The 16,880-nt window shown below is 41.7% G+C and overlaps 2 protein-coding genes across 7 annotated transcripts in view; both read right to left on the bottom strand.

Annotated features, from left to right (window-relative positions):
* LOC137250508 (anoctamin-6) overlaps positions 1-12,478 on the bottom strand; it is an 82,674-nt gene extending 70,196 nt beyond the window's left edge. For 3 of the 6 annotated variants that reach the window (XM_067783437.1, XM_067783443.1, XM_067783446.1), the window contains exon 1: positions 12,218-12,478. Coding sequence is in view for 3 of the 6 variants with exons in the window: in XM_067783446.1 (XP_067639547.1) it covers position 12,218 (1 nt within the window). In the remaining 3 variants the exon portion in view is untranslated. The remainder of the gene's footprint in view (positions 1-12,217) is intronic. The other 3 variants (XM_067783447.1, XM_067783449.1, XM_067783448.1) reach the window with 3 other exon arrangements.
* A 2,897-nt stretch (positions 12,479-15,375) lies between these two features.
* Spase12 (Signal peptidase complex subunit Spase12) lies at positions 15,376-16,012 on the bottom strand. Its single transcript, XM_067779133.1, has 3 exons — positions 15,858-16,012; positions 15,642-15,788; positions 15,376-15,579 (listed from the first exon to the last, which is right to left on the bottom strand). The coding sequence occupies exons 1-3, from the start codon at positions 15,879-15,881 to the stop codon at positions 15,466-15,468; spliced, it is 285 nt and encodes a 94-aa protein (XP_067635234.1). The 5' UTR covers positions 15,882-16,012; the 3' UTR covers positions 15,376-15,465.
* Between the last annotated feature and the right edge of the window lie 868 nt (positions 16,013-16,880).

Here is a 16,880-nt window from a genome sequence, read left to right as displayed (position 1 = left end):
ATATAACAAACAGTTATTGCGTTGGTTCTAAATCTGGATAAGTGAGAGTTCAACCTGTTACAATATCCCCATCGAGGTGGAGCTAGAGTGACGCGCAGCTCGTATATCGGGGTCGAGTAGTAAACATTCTTCCTTCACTATGTATGACATAAGAAGACAACCCTTGGCAGTATGGTGCTGTGTTACCGGAGCGTACCGGATCTGTATCCGGCAAAGGACCATCACATCGATAACACTCCCCAAAGCCTTCGGGGAGCAACCTTATGGCTACAACAACAACAAAAACGCGGATTCAATAACCTCGCGGAAAGCATTCCCTTGTCAGATATCAGTCGGGGTTGGGAGAGCAGCGAAAATATTATCTGCGTATTTTTTATATTTTTTCCACATTGCTTTTTTAAAGTTAATGAAAGTGCGTTTCTCAGATGTTATGAATTCTGCTTATTGTTCAAGCGAGAGGAGTGTGAGTAGGTGGTCGGATGACAATGTTACCATCGGCCAGATAAGGCAATTTACAAATCCTGTGCTTACGATGGAAATGTCTGGCCAGCTACGAATATTTCATACCTTTCGCGTGGGGGCGTCCTCGTTTATTGTGCAGAACGCACAGATCGTGGTGGGCATTAAAATCGCCAAGAATATTGCGATTTTTACCAGTGAGGTCACTGATATCAGGGCAATATCCACTGCGGCAGCAGGTGACAGAAGGGATGTAGATGTTGCTTATTTCTAAATTCGCATAGCCTGATCGAACAGATATACCTTGACGTGCCAGGACATTGTCCCTGATTATCCTATTGGTTCGTAGCTATGCGGATGTTGTGCCGCTTTATGGAGTCGACTATCTAGATATCGTAACTATAGGGGTAAGAGACGGGTGATTGCGCCTAGGTAGTAGAAGGCGGGCGCATGTGCTGTTCGGGCGCCGGAGTACCGGGCTTGGCAGCACGGTGCGACAAGAGCACCCGTCGGGGGATTTCCGTAGTTGACTCCAAAACATCTAAGAAAATGGCGTCGTCTAAGGCAAGAACTGCAATGAGCGGATGTAGTAAACGTATATATTCTGTCCTGGCACAGGGTGATAGGGATTAAGAGTATTTTTCCCTGACCTACTGGTGTGCTGGTAAAAGTAAGAGAAAACCGGGCAGTGGCTGGTGCTCGGTATTGCTTTTGTCCATGCTACGGAGATTGTAGCAATGGGTTGGAACGGCCGTATGAGCTGGTAGCGCCGTAGGGCTAAGGCGCATACTATGGGACATCATAGAGCGTAAACAGCAAGGGGCCACAAAAGTTTTGAAGAAAGGACAAGGTCGACGTCCCCATCGGGTTAGAGGGTCAGAATATACCCGCGGTAGGTATGCCTGTCGTAAGAGGCGTCTAAAATTCCAGATTTAAGGGGCTGTATAGCGCAACCGTTCAAGTTGCCAGCACAATATATAGCTTCTCCCAACCCAATTGTCAACCTCACCTATTCGCGCCAATCCTGTTTCACTAACAGACGAGGCTCTGGCGACCCCAAGCTGCTCATGGAACTTGGGGTGGGGAGGGAAGGATGGCCTGAAGGTTTAATGTGGCCATATAACTAAACTAAACGAACAGTTGTGCCGTACAGACGTTTTGTGTTATCGCTCTACAAACTTTATTTTGTTTAACCTGGTTTTCTGTTTTTTCTGCCAATATTGGTGCAATGGATAGTTTCTGTGCTAAGTGTGATAAGAGTTTTGGCCGAAGTGAGACTCTAATTGTGCAATGCGGTGGCTTTTGTAAAAAATTCGTCCATCGTACATGCTGTGAAGGCAACATGTCTACATACGATGTAGAATTGCTAGCTAAGAACCGGCATTTCAGTTACGTGTGCACGGAATGCTTAAATGCCTATGACAAGCTTTGTAAGGCATATGACACCGTCTTAGCGTCACATAAAGTTGGCCTGGAATCTGCCTTGCTTGCAATTGATGTAAAATTTAAACTTTTGACTGAACAAATTGCTGAAATAAAAAATGATATTAACATTCATGTTAAATCAAAAACTAATTCTCACAAAAACAATGAAGACTGTGTGGATGAGACGACTGATGGTATCAACAAAATGTCAAGGATGTCAGCTCTTTTAATGCTGCGAAAACATTGCGCAGTGATATTAATAGTTGCGCGCTTACACATGTGTCGTTGTCGCCGTCTCTTGTTCTCCCGGTTCAACAGTGTGTGCAATGCCATTTTTTCGACCGATCACCTGTTTTTGCAAGTGTTAATACTGCTGTTAATAACGGTGGGCCATCGTCTACATTGCTTTCTACTGCTAACTCAGATAATGAAAAGAGTAATATGTCTTATGCACAACAGCTCGCGGCTCCAGCTGTAATTGTTAATAAATCTAAATCTACTGTAGCAAATGCCAATGCTGCTGATACTGCTAATGAATGCTGTTGATACCGTTAATTATTCGACTGCAATGTCTAGTAAGAACAAGACTCCAGCTTCGAAAACAAAGCGAATGCTGTTGGGAGCAGCACTAATTCTGTTAATGCTGACGATTCTGATGCTGTTAATGTTCCTGCTATTCAACCCAATTCTGGTAAGGATTCGACAGCCCTGTTTCTGAATCGGTTGCTTTAAAACCTGGTGCTCCTAGGGAGGTGACTGCTGTTCCCCCCCGTAGGTCCATTTTTGTATCACGGCTCCACGCATCGCTGATGGAAACTGATATATCTAACTACGTATGCTCCAAGCTTGGTGTTGAACTTAACAGCAATATTAATGTTTATAAGTTTAATTTTAAGTCTGGGAGAGAGATCTCTTCTTTCAGAATCTTAGTTCCTGACAAATTTTTTGATAGGGTACTAGATTCTACTTTCTGGACGAAACACTCTGTGGTGCATTTGTTTACTAGAAAGTCGAACCGTGACCGCGCTACTTTAAATGCACGAAAAAACTTGACAGGCAACACTCCAGAAGTGGTACAAACTTAAATTATGTCTTATCAAACGTAAATAATATCTCACTTAGTATATTTTATCAGAACGTTAAGGGGTTGAATACCAAATTAACGGAAATCTTTCTACTGAGTCATGAGAGTTCTTATGATGTACTCGTTTTTACTGAGACTTGGCTAAAACCAACAGTTTTTAATGCTGAAGTTTTACGAGTTCGTTTCAAGTGTTTAGAAAGGACCGACTGGCGAGAGCTGGTGGAGGTGTGTTAATTGCCGTTCACACTAGGTTATCCGCGGAGGGACTACATTTTCCTGACTTTGAGGATGCTGAGCTTCTTTGTGTGAGAGTAAAACTTTCCTCAACCTACAAATACTTTATAGCCAACTACATTCCCCCACAATCTGACATTTCCTTATATTTGAATCATTCCTCAATAGTGAAATCTGTGTGCAGCACTGCCAGGGCCTGTGATTCTGTCACTGTACTTGGTGATTTTAATCTGCCATGTGTGTCATGGAGTCTTATCGACGGGAAGCTAGTCCCTACTTCTTCTCGCGCTATCGACTATGATTTCCTAAACGAATTTGCAGATGTTGGACTTTTTTAAATTAACAACATTTAGAATAAATTCGGTAAATGCTTGGATTTAATTTTCTCAGACGATTCAAATTGTTTTGTAAATCGATGCGATCCCCTTGCCCTGCCTGAATATGTGTATCATCCTGCTCTTACGATGTTTATGGAATCTCATAATTTATCTGAGCGTTCCTCCAACGTAGTGCGAAAGACGCCTCACCGGTTTCTGTTTAGAAAAGCCAATTGGTCTAAAGTAATACTCGAAGCATAGAGAATAAATTGGCCTGAGTACGATGGGGATATTGATGAGAGTATATCCAATTTTAATAATGTACTATACGGAATATTTAAAAAATGCATACCTACGTCCGAAACAACTGCTATATCATCACCGGCTTGGAGCACTGAAGAATTGAAACGCCTGAAAAATCAGAAGACGCGATCATTCAAACGCTACAAACTTTCTGGATCAATGACTGACTATGCCGCCTACTCAATTTTACGTCACAAAGATAACACATTGAACAGAATTTGTTATAGGAATTATATCAGTAGGATTAAAAGCCAAATTTTTGTCAATCCTAAGTCGTTTTACAGCTTTGTTAATTCAAAAAGGAAGATAAAAGGGTTTCCTTCTACAATGAAGCTAAATGATCAGATTTCCAACGATAGCTTCGAAATTGCTAACATGTTTGCGGATTTCTTCGAATCTACTTATTCAAACACCTATGATTAACCGCCATCGAATTATCCTTTCAGATTGTCTCCTCTGGATTCCCAGGCAGTCCCATATATATGTACTGATGATGTTTTAACTCATCTGGAAAATCTAAAAATTTCTTACTCTAGTGGTCCGGATCAAATTCCATCGGTAGTGCTGAAATCTTGTGCTCGATACTTATATCGACCTCTAGCCTGTTTGTTTAATACGTCCCTGAAGCAAGGGGTATTCCCCAAGAAGTGGAAAGAATCATTCATTATACCTACCACTGCATAAAAATGGAAGCAGAATGTGTGTTATAAATTATAAAGGAATAGCCAAACTCAACACTATTCCTAAGCTATTTGAATTGATTATCACAAAACAGATTGCTTTTAGAGTATCTTCATTAATTGACTTTTCACAACATGACTTTTGCAAGGGTAAATAAATCAACGGTGTCCAACTTGCTCGAGTTTACAACCTTTGTATCCAACAGTTTTAAGACTAATTGTGCAGTTGATGTTATTTATACTGATTTTAGTAAGGCATTTGATAAAGTTTCTCATTCTATACTTTTATTCAAACTTGATCGGTTAGGATTTCCTCCTTTGCTTCTATCTTGGGTTTCTTCTTATGTGAAGGAAAGAAAACAAACAGTTATATTTAATAATTGTTGGTCTCGGTTCATAAACGTAACTTCTGGTGTTCCTCAAGGCAGCCATCTTGGTCCGGTTTTGTTCCTGTTGTTCATTAATGACCTTCCTAGTGTTTTGAAGAGTTGCAAGCCGTTGATGTACGCTATGATGTCAAACTTGTAATGCCTATCCGCTCACCCGTGGATAGGGCATGTCTTCAGGCTGATCTGAATAGTCTTGGTGACTGGCGTAATGTAAACGCCATGTCACTAAACCTACCTAAATGTAAGTTCATGTGTTTTACAAGGAAGTCCTTCCAATCCCATGATTATGTTATTGGCGACTATGTAATCAAGCAAGTCACTAATTTTATTGATTTAGGCGTTACAATGGACCCAAAACTCGATTTTAAACTTCATATTGAATCTTGCGTGAATAGCGCTAAAGGTACTTTGGCTTTCGTTAAACGTTGGTCTAAAGAATTTAATGACCCATACGTTACAAAAACTCTTTTTACATCATTGGTCAGACCTACTTTGGAATATGCTTCAATAATTTGGAATCCGCGTTATCAGGTTAATTCCGACAAGCTGGAATCGGTCCAGAAAAAATTTTTGTTTTTCGCTTTAAAACACTTACAATGGGATCCTTCTAAAAATCTTCCCCCCTATTGCAGCCGTTTCACTGTTTATGTCGTGATTTTAATAAACACTGTAAAAATTTAGACGTCTGCGACTCGTTTCTTGGTATTCAAAAATACCTTTTAACTACATTAAATTTGTAATTCGAAATGAAACAAAGAACGCTAAACCGTGATATACTGTTCAACCCTCAGTTTCAAATTTGAAGTACCAGCTACTTGGAACTTGTTTGCAAAATTGCGTTGTGATCATTATTTTTATATGTATGCAATCAAATTTACTCTGTATAAATTCTATTCTGTATATATTTTATCTACTATTAATTTGCTTTATTGTCAATTTCATAAATTATTATTTACTAGCTGCTTCATGAGTACATTTTAACACATTTACAACATTTTATCTTTTGCTTACTTCTAAGTTTTTATTGAAATTGTCAAGCGTTTAATTCAATACTGTTTAAATGTTACTTTGAGGTTGATGACTGCTTATGTTGTTTATATCGTGTATTACATCTGAGATTTAAGTGTCGGTATATCTGGTCTGTATAATTGTTTAATTTGTAGACTGATAAATAAATAAATAAATGAATAAATAAATCGTTCCCCAGGTGGTCGGGCTAGCACCTTAATGGTGCTGCGTTACCGGAGCGTACCGGATCTGTATCCGGCAAAGGACCATCACATTCCGTTACATATTCGTCTACTAATAGCAAAAGCGTACTTAATACCTACGCTGTTGTTGTTGTTGTTGTAGCAATGCTCGCCCCACCTAATAGCCGCGACCGATCACAAATTGTCATCAATATCCTCTAACGGGAGTCCAAGGAAACTTGCCGTTTCAACAGGGGTGGACCATAAGGAAAGGGGTGTTAGAGGCGTTGGTTCCACATTACAATTAAAGAGATGGTTGGTGTCATGTGGGGCACATTGCAAGCAGGGCATACATTTTGTATGTCAGGGTTGATTCTGGATAGGTAAGAGTTTAACCTGTTACAGTATCCAGAACGAAGTTGAGCAAGAGTGATACGCGTTTCCCTGGGGAGTATGCGTTCCTCTTCTGCGAGTTCTGGATATTTTTCTTCAAGTACTGGATTCACCGGGCAATTCCCGACATAAAGGTCCGACGCCTGTCTATGGAGTTCACCAAGGACCTGCTTGTGTTTTTTCGCTTCATACGGCTGGGTTCTGAGGTGCCGTATTTCCTCAAAATGCTTACGGAGATGACTCCTTAGGCCCCTAGGCGGTGCTGGTTCGTCAATCAGATGTCTGTTGGGATGCCCAGGTTTCTGGGTATTCAACAGAAACTGTTTGGTCAGCATCTCATTTCTCTCCCTGATGGGGAGTATTCTCGCCTCATGCAGATGGTGTTCTGGGGACATAAGAAGACAGCCCGTGGCGATTCTGAGAGCAGTATTTTGGCAGGCCTGTAGTTTCTTCCAGTGGGTGGTTTTTAGGCTTGGCGACCATATGGGTGACGCGTAGCACGTAATCGGCTGGCTAATTGCTTTGTATGTGGTCAAGAGCGTTTCTTTATCTTTTCCCCAGGTACTGCCAGCAAGGGATTTGAGGATTTTATTACGGCTCTGAATTCTTGGAACAATTGCGGTTGCGTGCGCACCAAAATGTAGATCCTGATCAAACGTCACACCCAGGATTTTGGGGTGTAGGACAGTCGGTAGCGTAGTGCCATCGACGTGGATGTTCAATATGGTCGACATTTGGGGCGTCCATGTTGTAAATAAGGTCGCGGAAGATTTAGTCGGTGACAATGCCAGGTTTCGCGAGGCGAAAAAACTGGAGAGATCAGGGAGATAGCCGTTTATTTTATTGCATAGCTCATCGATCTCTGGGCCTGGGCCTGTGGCCATTATTGTGCAGTCATCGGCGTAGGAAACGATTGTGACTCCTTCCGGTGGTGAAGGTAGCTTAGATATGTAGAAATTAAACAAAAGCGGGGATAGGACACCACCCTGTGGCACCCCTTGTTTAATTCTCCTTTGTTTTGATGTTTCGTTTCTGAATTGCACCGATGCCTGCCGACCACCCAGATAATTTGCGGTCCACCTTTTAAGACATGGGGGAAGGGTAGACCCTTCCAGGTCTTGCAGTAACGAGCCATGGTTGACCGTATCAAAAGCTTTTGATAGGTCTAACGCTACGAGTACTGTTCTATGGTGGGGATATTGATTCAAACCGCAATTTATCTGGGTGCTAATGAAATTTAGCGCGGAGGTAGTGCTATAGAGTTTTCTGAAGCCATGCTGATGAGGGGCTAGCTGCAAATGTGCTTGGAAATAAGGGAGCAAAATGGCTTTAAGCGTCTTTGCCACTGGCGATAGGAGAGATATCGGACGATATGACTCACCTACGTTAGCTGGTTTCCCAGTCTTTAGTAGCGGGACCACCTTGGCCATTTTCCATTTCTCGGATATGGCAAAGGTGGAAAGAGACAGGTTGAAGACATGCGCTAAATATTTGAAACCCTCTTTCCCTAGGTTTTTAAGCATCGGCATGGCTATGCCGTCTGGGCCCACTGCTTTGGATGGTTTAGCGCGACCAATGGCGTCCTCAACCTCTCTAGCGGTTGTTGTTGTTGTTGTTGTTGTAGCGATAAAGTTGCTCCCCGAAGGCTTTGGGGAGTGTCATCGATGTGATGGTCCTTTGCCGGATACAAATCCGGTACGCTCCGGTACCATAGCACCATTAAGGTACTAGCCCGACCATCTCGGGAACGATTTATGTGGCCACATTAAACCTTCAGGCCATTCCCTCCCTCCCTACCCCCAAGTTCCATGAGGAGCTTGGGGTCGCCAGAGCCTCGTCTGTTAGTGAAACAGGATTCGCCGCGGATAGGTGAGGTTGACAATTGGGTTTGGAGAAGCTATATATTGCGCTGGCAACCTGAAGGGTTGCGCTACACAGCCCCTTGAATCTGGTATTTTAGTCGCCTCTTACAACAGGCATACCTACCGCGGATATATTCTGATCCCCTAACCCGCTGGGGGGGTCTCTCTAGCGGTGATGGTAATTGGTGACGCGCTGAGTTTGTGTTTATGTGCGTGTCTATTGGCTCTCCGTCTATCTTTGTCGACCGTAGGATGCATTATATATTGTCGGCAGAAAGCGCTCGCGCATTTTTTCGCATCCGACAGCACCTTATCGCCAAAGGCGATGGAAACTTTGTCTTTGTGCTTAGTCGGATTCGATAGGGACTTTACGGTGGACCAAAGTTTACCTACACCGGTAGAGAGGTTACAACCTCTTAGGTGCTCTTCCCATTTCGCCCGCTTGTGTTCGTCCACGAGCAATCTGATGCGTTGGTTTATATCCCTTATTTGGGGGTCGCCTGGATCAAGCTGTCTTATAAGGTCGCGTTCCCTCGCTAAGCTCGCGGCTTCCGCCGGGAAGTGGGGCCGGATTTCGGGAATTCTCCCGGCGGGAATGAAATGTGCCGAGGCGGATTCAATGACCTTACGGAAGGCACGCTCCCCTTGGCGGGCATCAGTCGGGATAGGTAGGGCAGCAAAGCTGCTGTCTGTTGCAGATTTATATTCTTCCCACTTTCCTTTTTTGAAGTTTATGAAAGTGCGTTTTTCGGTGACGATGAAGTCGGCGGTACGCTCGAACGAAATAAGTATAGGCAAGTGGTCGGATGCCAATGTTACCATCGGCTGCCAGTTGACGCAGTTTACGAGTTCTGCGCTCACGATTGAGATATCTGGCGAGCTATGACAGCTTCCTACCATACGTGTGGGGGCGTCTCCGTTTATTGTGCAGAACGTCGTTTCGTCTATTTGATCCGCCAACATCTCACCCCTACTGTCCGCCCGCAAGTTTGAATGCCATAGGTCGTGATGGGCATTGAAATCGCCTAAGATAATGCGATTGTTGCCAGTGAGTAAGGCCTCGATATTAGGGCGGTATCCACTGGGGCAACAGGTGACAGGAGGGATGTAGATGTTGATGATTTCTAGATTTGCATCGCCTGACCGGACAGATAGGCCTTGACGTTCTAAGACATTGTCCCTGCGGTCGAAGCCAGGATCAAATATATGATATTGCACAGAGTGGTGTATAATAAACGCGAGGCCGCCTCCATTTCCGCTCTCGCGGTCTTTCCTGTGGACATTATAACCAGAGCAGGTCTGCAATACAGATCTTGCTGTGAGTTTAGTCTCTTGAATCGCAGCAATGCGGATGTTGTGCCGCTTCATGAAATCGACTATCTCCGTAATCTTCCCAGTTAGTCCATTACAGTTGAACTGCAGAATTCTGAAGTGCATGAGGGGTGACGCCGCCACTCTAGGGGTAAGTGACGGGTGACTACGCCTAGGTTGTGGAAGGCCAGGACGCAATTGCTGTTGTGGCCTTGGGACTGGGCGCCCTTGAGCAAGCATTGGGGTACCCGGATAATTGGGGTTTGCGACCTGGCAACATGGCGCGATGAAACCCGTCGAGGGGTTGCCGTCGCGGAGACCAGAACATCTAGGAAAGTGGCACCACCCAAGGCAGGAGCTGCATAGGAGCGGATGTCGCAAACCTATATATTCTGTGCTGGCAGACGGAGGCAGGGACTAAGAGTCTGTTTCCCTGACCTGCACGCCCCTACGGTTGTGAGATTTACTCTAATTGTGACTATGTATGTAATAGGAAACTTAATGTTGTTTATAACAACATTGCTAGATACGTCTATGGGTTGAAAAGATTTGACCGTCTCTCATCATGCTTACAGGTTGCTAAAAATTTCTTTCGATAACCTTATTAAACTTAGAACGCTCACTACGCTACATAAATTAATATATATGAAGGAACCTGACTATCTGTATTGGAGGCTAAATTTTCTCCAGTCGTCTAGATCTGTACTCCTTATCCACTTCAGACATGGTATGCTAATATCTGATCGCCAGTTCTTCATTTCTCCCATACGTCTTTGGAACTCGCTCCCTTCTAGACTTAGGCTTATAAGCAATGCTCTGCTCTTCAATAAAGAATTAACAAGTTTCTATAATAACCTAGACAATTAAAATACTGATTTCTTCTAAGCAAATGTACTCTATTATTCGTTTATTTATTTATTTATTAAATAGATTATTTATTGTAACCTTTTCTTAGCCATAGTCATTAGCATTAAGTTTCAAGTTTAAATTGTTCCTATTTTACGCCTTTTAAAGACTAGCACTATAAAATAATTTTTGCCAAATTGTTGTGCTGGGATGAATTGCCTAATAAATACAAATACATTGATAACACTCCCCAAAGCCTTCGGGGAGCAAGCTTATCGCTACAACAACAATGAATTTTGGTATTTAGCCCAGAACACCCCGTTCGATGAACCATCCCTTGCACGCGAGCATGGCCGTTGTTGTTGTTGCACGAACACTCACAAATTTTCATCAAAGGGTCTGTCCATAGGTAGATTGGTGTTAGAGGCGTAGGTTCCACATTAGAATTGAATATATGGTTGGTGCCATGTGGGGACACATGAGCATGGCAGTCCTAAATAGATTATTTTCCGGCACAAGCTGCATAACAATTTCTCTGGATTGGGGTTGGGTTTATCACCTTCCCGGACCAGGAAATTGCGGAAAAGTCCCGCTGCAAGAATCTGCTGGGATGATGACAATTTGTGGAAGGAACACAAAAAATTAATTAAAATGTCTGGCGGGTCGTGAAAGAATCTACAAATTATTACAAAACTAGTCCCGGAATGTACTCGGGAGGATGCTAGACTGTGCCAAAATTGTACATCATATCCTAAATAATCCGGAAGCGATCCTGAAATTGTTTCGACTTGATTCTGGTATACATAGTCTCGAAATGATTCTGAAGACATTCCGATAGCACCTCTTATTTAACATTTGTAACAAATTGGATACGAAAAACTTAGCACCGGCTCCAATAAAAAATACTTTTTTTTATGTGACAAAGAACTTATGTACGCATGGTTGTACTACATACCAATCTTTCCAAATACTAATAAGTAAACGTGACCAACGACCATTGAAACAAGAACAACAACCATTTGAATGTGTTCAAAGTCAAAAAACCTCGCGTTAGTTGAAGCATATAAGCGGGCCTTTAAAAAGGAGAATTCAATTTAGCAACTTTGAATTTATGTAAATTCAAATGTGTAGCAAAACAAACAAATAATATTCTCGCGATGACCGTGGATAGTACATTTGTACATATATGTACGTTGATTTGTCACAAAGTTCGCAAGTCAAGTAGAAGCCAAGAAGTTGTTAAGAAATTTATATGAAAGGCGCACCCCTTTCATTCAAGGATACGTCTTTGTATGTGTTACTTATCAATTTATATGTATGTACTTTTGTATATATTTATGAACGTACACATAAGGCCATGGAATGAATTTGTAAATAGTGTCTACTTTCGCCCATTTTCCACACCCAGCATTTATAGCTCCATTAGTTTTAACATTTTATTGACATTACATATTGAGCTGATGGCACTTCCGTTGCACCCGTAGGTTTACATATGCGTAGTAGCGGCTAGGCGGGTGCTAGTTTCCAGATTATTTATACAAACGTTAGTCAAAATGAATCATTAGGCACATTCCTGCTATGCTGGTCTATTATTTTGTTAGTGTTACAAATAGATAAATAAGTGTGTAAGTATGTTAGTTCCCTCAGGGATGAGGTACTGATTTGTTAGTAGATTAATTGATTCGTATTTACTACTAATTGCCGTTAGTATCATTCAATCTTACTTGGCGAAAATATTCACTTTGTAATCATTAGATTTATAATTTTCTTATTAAATACATTTGCAAGATTGTGACACACCGACAGATAGAAAAAGCACCGACACAATGCAAGATTCAATTACGATTTAAAACATCCGATGATAACTTGTTCAACTACTCATATGCGCATTGGACACATTTTATTTGTTTATTATTATTTACTTTGTGAGATTTATTTCATATATCTTATAAATAACGCGAAAAATTTGTAGGAAAAATGAAAGAATGAAGAAGAACTTAGTACTAGACAAATCTGTCAAAAATGCAGCAAAGAAAACAATTGACTTTGGTGTTGATGGAACAGCTGACGACAGTGCTGTCGTTTTATAACCCGGTTCATAGCGGAACCAGTATATGCTGCCGTACATACCGGTTACAACTTAATAAAGCGCCAATTAATGGTGAGTTATAACCATAGAACCATAACCAGAGCTGATCGAACCTACTTTATCACAAATCACCTACCCAGATTGAGCGTTTACGAGTTCAAAATTGGTTCGTTCTGTGCAAATACGTCATAGTTGAATCTTGAGCGAATACAAAAAAGAGCTAAAGGAAAAAAGCAATTCATACGTCATAAAAAACAGCTGATCTAATTTTTAGATGCGCAATGCGCAATCTTCTTGTGTGATTTGAGCGACCTTATGGAAATCAATGTAATCGATTAATGGTGCCATACCATAACGCTAACGCCATAACCATACCATAGCCAACCAATTGGTTTTTGGTTTCTCGCCATATCCATGTTGTCATTGTTGTAGCGATAAGGTTACTCCCCGAAGGCTTTGGGGAGTGTTATCAATGTGATGGTCCTATGATGGATACAGATCCGGTACGCTCCGGTAACACATCACCATTAACCATCACCGAACATCTCGGGAACGATTTATATGGCCACATTTAACCTTCAGGACATACCTCCCTCCCCACCCTCAAGTTCCATGAAGAGCTTCGGGTCGCCAGAGCCTCGTCTGTTAGTGAAATAGGATTCGCCGCGGATAGGTGAGGTTGACAATTGGGGTTGGAGAAGCTATATATTGCGCTGGCAACCTGAAGGGTTGCGCTACACAGCCCCTTGAATCTGGTATTTTAGTCGCCTCTTACGACAGGCATACCTACCGCGGGTATATTCTAACCCCTAACCCGCCATATCCATAACCAAAAAATATTTGTGTTAGTGAATTTAATAATTTTTTGTAGATTTTATTTTTTCTTTTGGATACGTTCTGACGAAGAGACTTATTTTTTGTGGAATATCTTTGTAATTTTTTGCGTTTTCTTAATTTTTACGAATTTTTAGGTTAAGGCACTATTAACCAATCACATTGGAGATGGTTGATATGGGTATGGTTACGACTATGGTGTTAGGGTTATAAATAGAAAAATAAATGTAAGGCGCGATAACCTCCGAAGAGATCTAAGGCCGAGCTTCTCTTCCAATTTGCGTCGTGCTCCTCTTGATTTTCCCTACAAATTGGCCGGACGGGACCTACATGTTTTTTAAGCCGACTCCGAACGGCATCTGCAAGGCAGATGTGTTTTCACTGAGAGCTTTTCATGGCAGAAATACACCCGGAGCGCTTGCCAAACACTGCCGAGGGGCGACACCGCTTAGAAAAATTTTCTTCTAATTTAAAAACCTTATTTCTAAAATTTTGATGTTGCTTTGCGCGGGGTGCGAACCCAGGGCATACGGTGTGGTAGGCGGAGCACGCTACCATCACACCACGGTGGCCGCCGGTGTTAGGGTTAAGGAAGTTTAATTGGCCCTTAAATCTGATATTTTGGTGGGCCTTAAGCAACCCAATAGGAAATTTGAATGCGAACTTTTTAATAATATTATAGGTGCAAATAAGCCTGGACTGATATTCCTAAACATGTGGCCTTATAGCACATATGATTTTTATTTGTACCTTAAACATTACGTACATCCCGATGAGTTCCCAGAAATGGGCGGATTGGCCCCTGCCTAGTTTTTTCGAGCATACTATGCCTTGATTGAAAATTGGAATTTTTTTAATTTGTGGATCGCATAATTGGGGACTACATAGTCAGCTCGCGATTGGTTAACTATTCTAGTGTTTAACATTCTTAGCTTGAGCCTACTAAAAATACCGAAGAAGCAAGTTATTTAATATGACTCGTGCTGCCTTCAAGCGGAGAGGGCTGTTGTACGGGTCAGATTTTTGTCTCGTATGGCTTGAGCAATTGCTGCTAAGTACAACACCGACTATGATTATCATAGTCATCCCCCCAGCGGGTTAGGGGGGGTCAGAATATACCCGCGGTAGGTATGCCTGTCGTAAGAGGCGACTAAAATACCAGATTCAAGGGGCTGTGTAGCGCAACCCTGCAGGTTGCCAGCGCAACATATAGCTTCTCCAAACCCAATTGTCAACCTCACCTATCCGCGGCGAATCCTGTTTCACTAACAGACGAGGCTCTGGCGACCCTAAGCTCCTTATGGAACTTGGGGTTGGGGAGGGAGGGGATGGCCTGAAGGTTTAATGTGGCCACATAAATCGTTCCCGAGATGGTCGGGCCAGCACCTTAATGGTGCTGTTGTACCGGAGCGTACCGGATCTGTATCCGGCAAAGGACCATCACATCGATAACACTCCCCAAAGCCTTCGGGGAGCAACCTTATCGCTACAACAACAACAACAACAATATCATAGTCATCCTGGGCGAGACATGTCCTTATTTACAATGGGTCTTATTCCAGTAGGTTCTACCTAAAATAAAAGTAAGCTTTAACATGTTTTTGAGTAGTAATTAGTCAGAAAGTTTGTGCGTGAAAATCACTTCCAGAAACCATTGGCGATTTCTGCTGGACCAATTTTTTGTGAGCTAATACCTGCTTTTGGACCGTCAAAACATTTGTTAAAGACTTGGTTGTTAATTGAGTGCTGTTGCTCCGTAGCAATGTTACGGTTCGTTCAATTGGCATGACTACGAAATAATTGTAATCAAAATCCTCTAATGGAAGTAGAAGTAAATAGAAGTTTCGATGGGTTTGAACAATCAAACACTTTCAGCCTGAGACGTTAATTCCATTAAACTTAACGTTGAGAATTATGTGGTTGATACAGGTACGAAACAGCTTTTTTCCAATTGCCAAATTTTAATTTTTGAGTTTGTGTTTATTTTAGACAAATTCAATTTTTACAACTATAAATGGAATTAATTAAATATTATCTTATCTTGGTAGCTTATTTCTTCTTTTTCTTTCCATCATCTCCACTACTTGTTGGTGGTTCGAGATTACGTGGTTTTTGCCAATTCAAAGGGTGGCGACGGTATATTGGCCATGGTGGAATAGTTATCTGCAGTGTCATTAAATAAAATGTTATTTTAAAACAAGCATTGTAAAGGATTTCATACTTACCAAAGATGCTAAAACAAATCCTGCACCCAATATGTAGACAGTTTGTGAAAATTGTTGTATGATTGCACCCCAAACGAGACCAACAACGCCGAACAATGTTATGATGAAACGGGAGAACTTTTCAGCTTTATGCTGGCCCTCAAAGTCCTTGTGGGTAAACAAAACAGGGCTTTTCCATGTAAGATACTAAAAAGTTCGATATTATTTTATACTTACCATATGAGTTTGTATATCAAACATTTTAATTGATGATGTTTTAGTTTACTATTGGTTACGTTGACAAATTCTTCATAAAAGCATTGACACCTGCTTCGACAAATTGTGTGTCATGCTTCTTCTTTTTCGAAAGCAGGTTACAATAACCCATAGAACTAGAGCTGCCGGCTCCCAAAAACGTTATGTGGTAGGCAGCTTTGGGCGTGTTTTCTTGTACACTATGCATACATATTTTTTTAATGTTTTTTTTTTTTTGAGGGTGACAGAGTTACAGAATGCAGAATGCGAGCAATCAACCTAAACAGCCAACAGCCAACAGCCAACAATGAGTACGTTCTCGCACATATTTTACGGAGACCGACAGACCTCTTATAGCATTCAGCAAAAATAACAAGAATGCTGTTAAATTGCTCTGCCTCGCACCAGAATTCTGTTAAATTCTTCTGCCATGCACCAGAATTCTGTTAAATTCTTCTGCCACGCACCAGAATTCTGTTCAATTCCTCTGCCAAACACAAGAATTCTGTTATTCCTCTGGAAAATTGCAAATCTGTTAAATTCCTCTGCCACGTACCAGAATTCTGTTAAATTCCTCTGCCATGCACCATAATTCTGTTAAATTCTTCTGCCACGCACCAGAATTCTGTTAAATTCCTCTGCCATGCACCATAATTCTGTTAAATTCTTCTGCCACGCACCAGAATTCTGTTAAATTCCTCTGCCAAACACAAGAATTATGTTATTCCTCTGGAAAATTGCAAATCTGTTAAATTCCTCTGCCACGCACCAGAATTCTGTTAAATTCCTCTGCCATGCACCATAATTCTGTTAAATTCTTCTGCCACGCACCAGAATTCTGTTAAATTCCTCTGCCAAACACAAGAATTCTGTTATTCCTCTGGAAAATTGCAAATCTGTTAAATTCCTCTGCCACGCACCAGAATTCTGTTAAATTTCTCTGCCATGCACCAGAATTCTGTTAAACGGCAAAAAAAAGCGATATAAAAACGCCTAAAAGCAGAT

The sequence above is a fragment of the Eurosta solidaginis genome, chromosome 4 (genome assembly GCF_040869045.1).
Source record: "Eurosta solidaginis isolate ZX-2024a chromosome 4, ASM4086904v1, whole genome shotgun sequence".
Classification (NCBI taxonomy): Eukaryota; Metazoa; Arthropoda; class Insecta; order Diptera; family Tephritidae; genus Eurosta; species Eurosta solidaginis.
The sequence above is the reverse complement of the archived record's forward strand: the minus strand, read 5'-3'. Positions and strand labels throughout refer to the sequence as shown.

Excerpts from the sequence above, each read along its gene's own strand:
- Spase12 (XM_067779133.1), bottom strand. The coding sequence starts at position 15,881 with ATGTTTGATATACAAACTCATATG. Across the intron at positions 15,789-15,857 it reads TTGATATACAAACTCATATG|GACTTTGAGGGCCAGCATAA; the intron begins GTAAGTATAAAA and ends TTTACCCACAAG. Across the intron at positions 15,580-15,641 it reads GATTTGTTTTAGCATCTTTG|ATAACTATTCCACCATGGCC; the intron begins GTAAGTATGAAA and ends ATGACACTGCAG.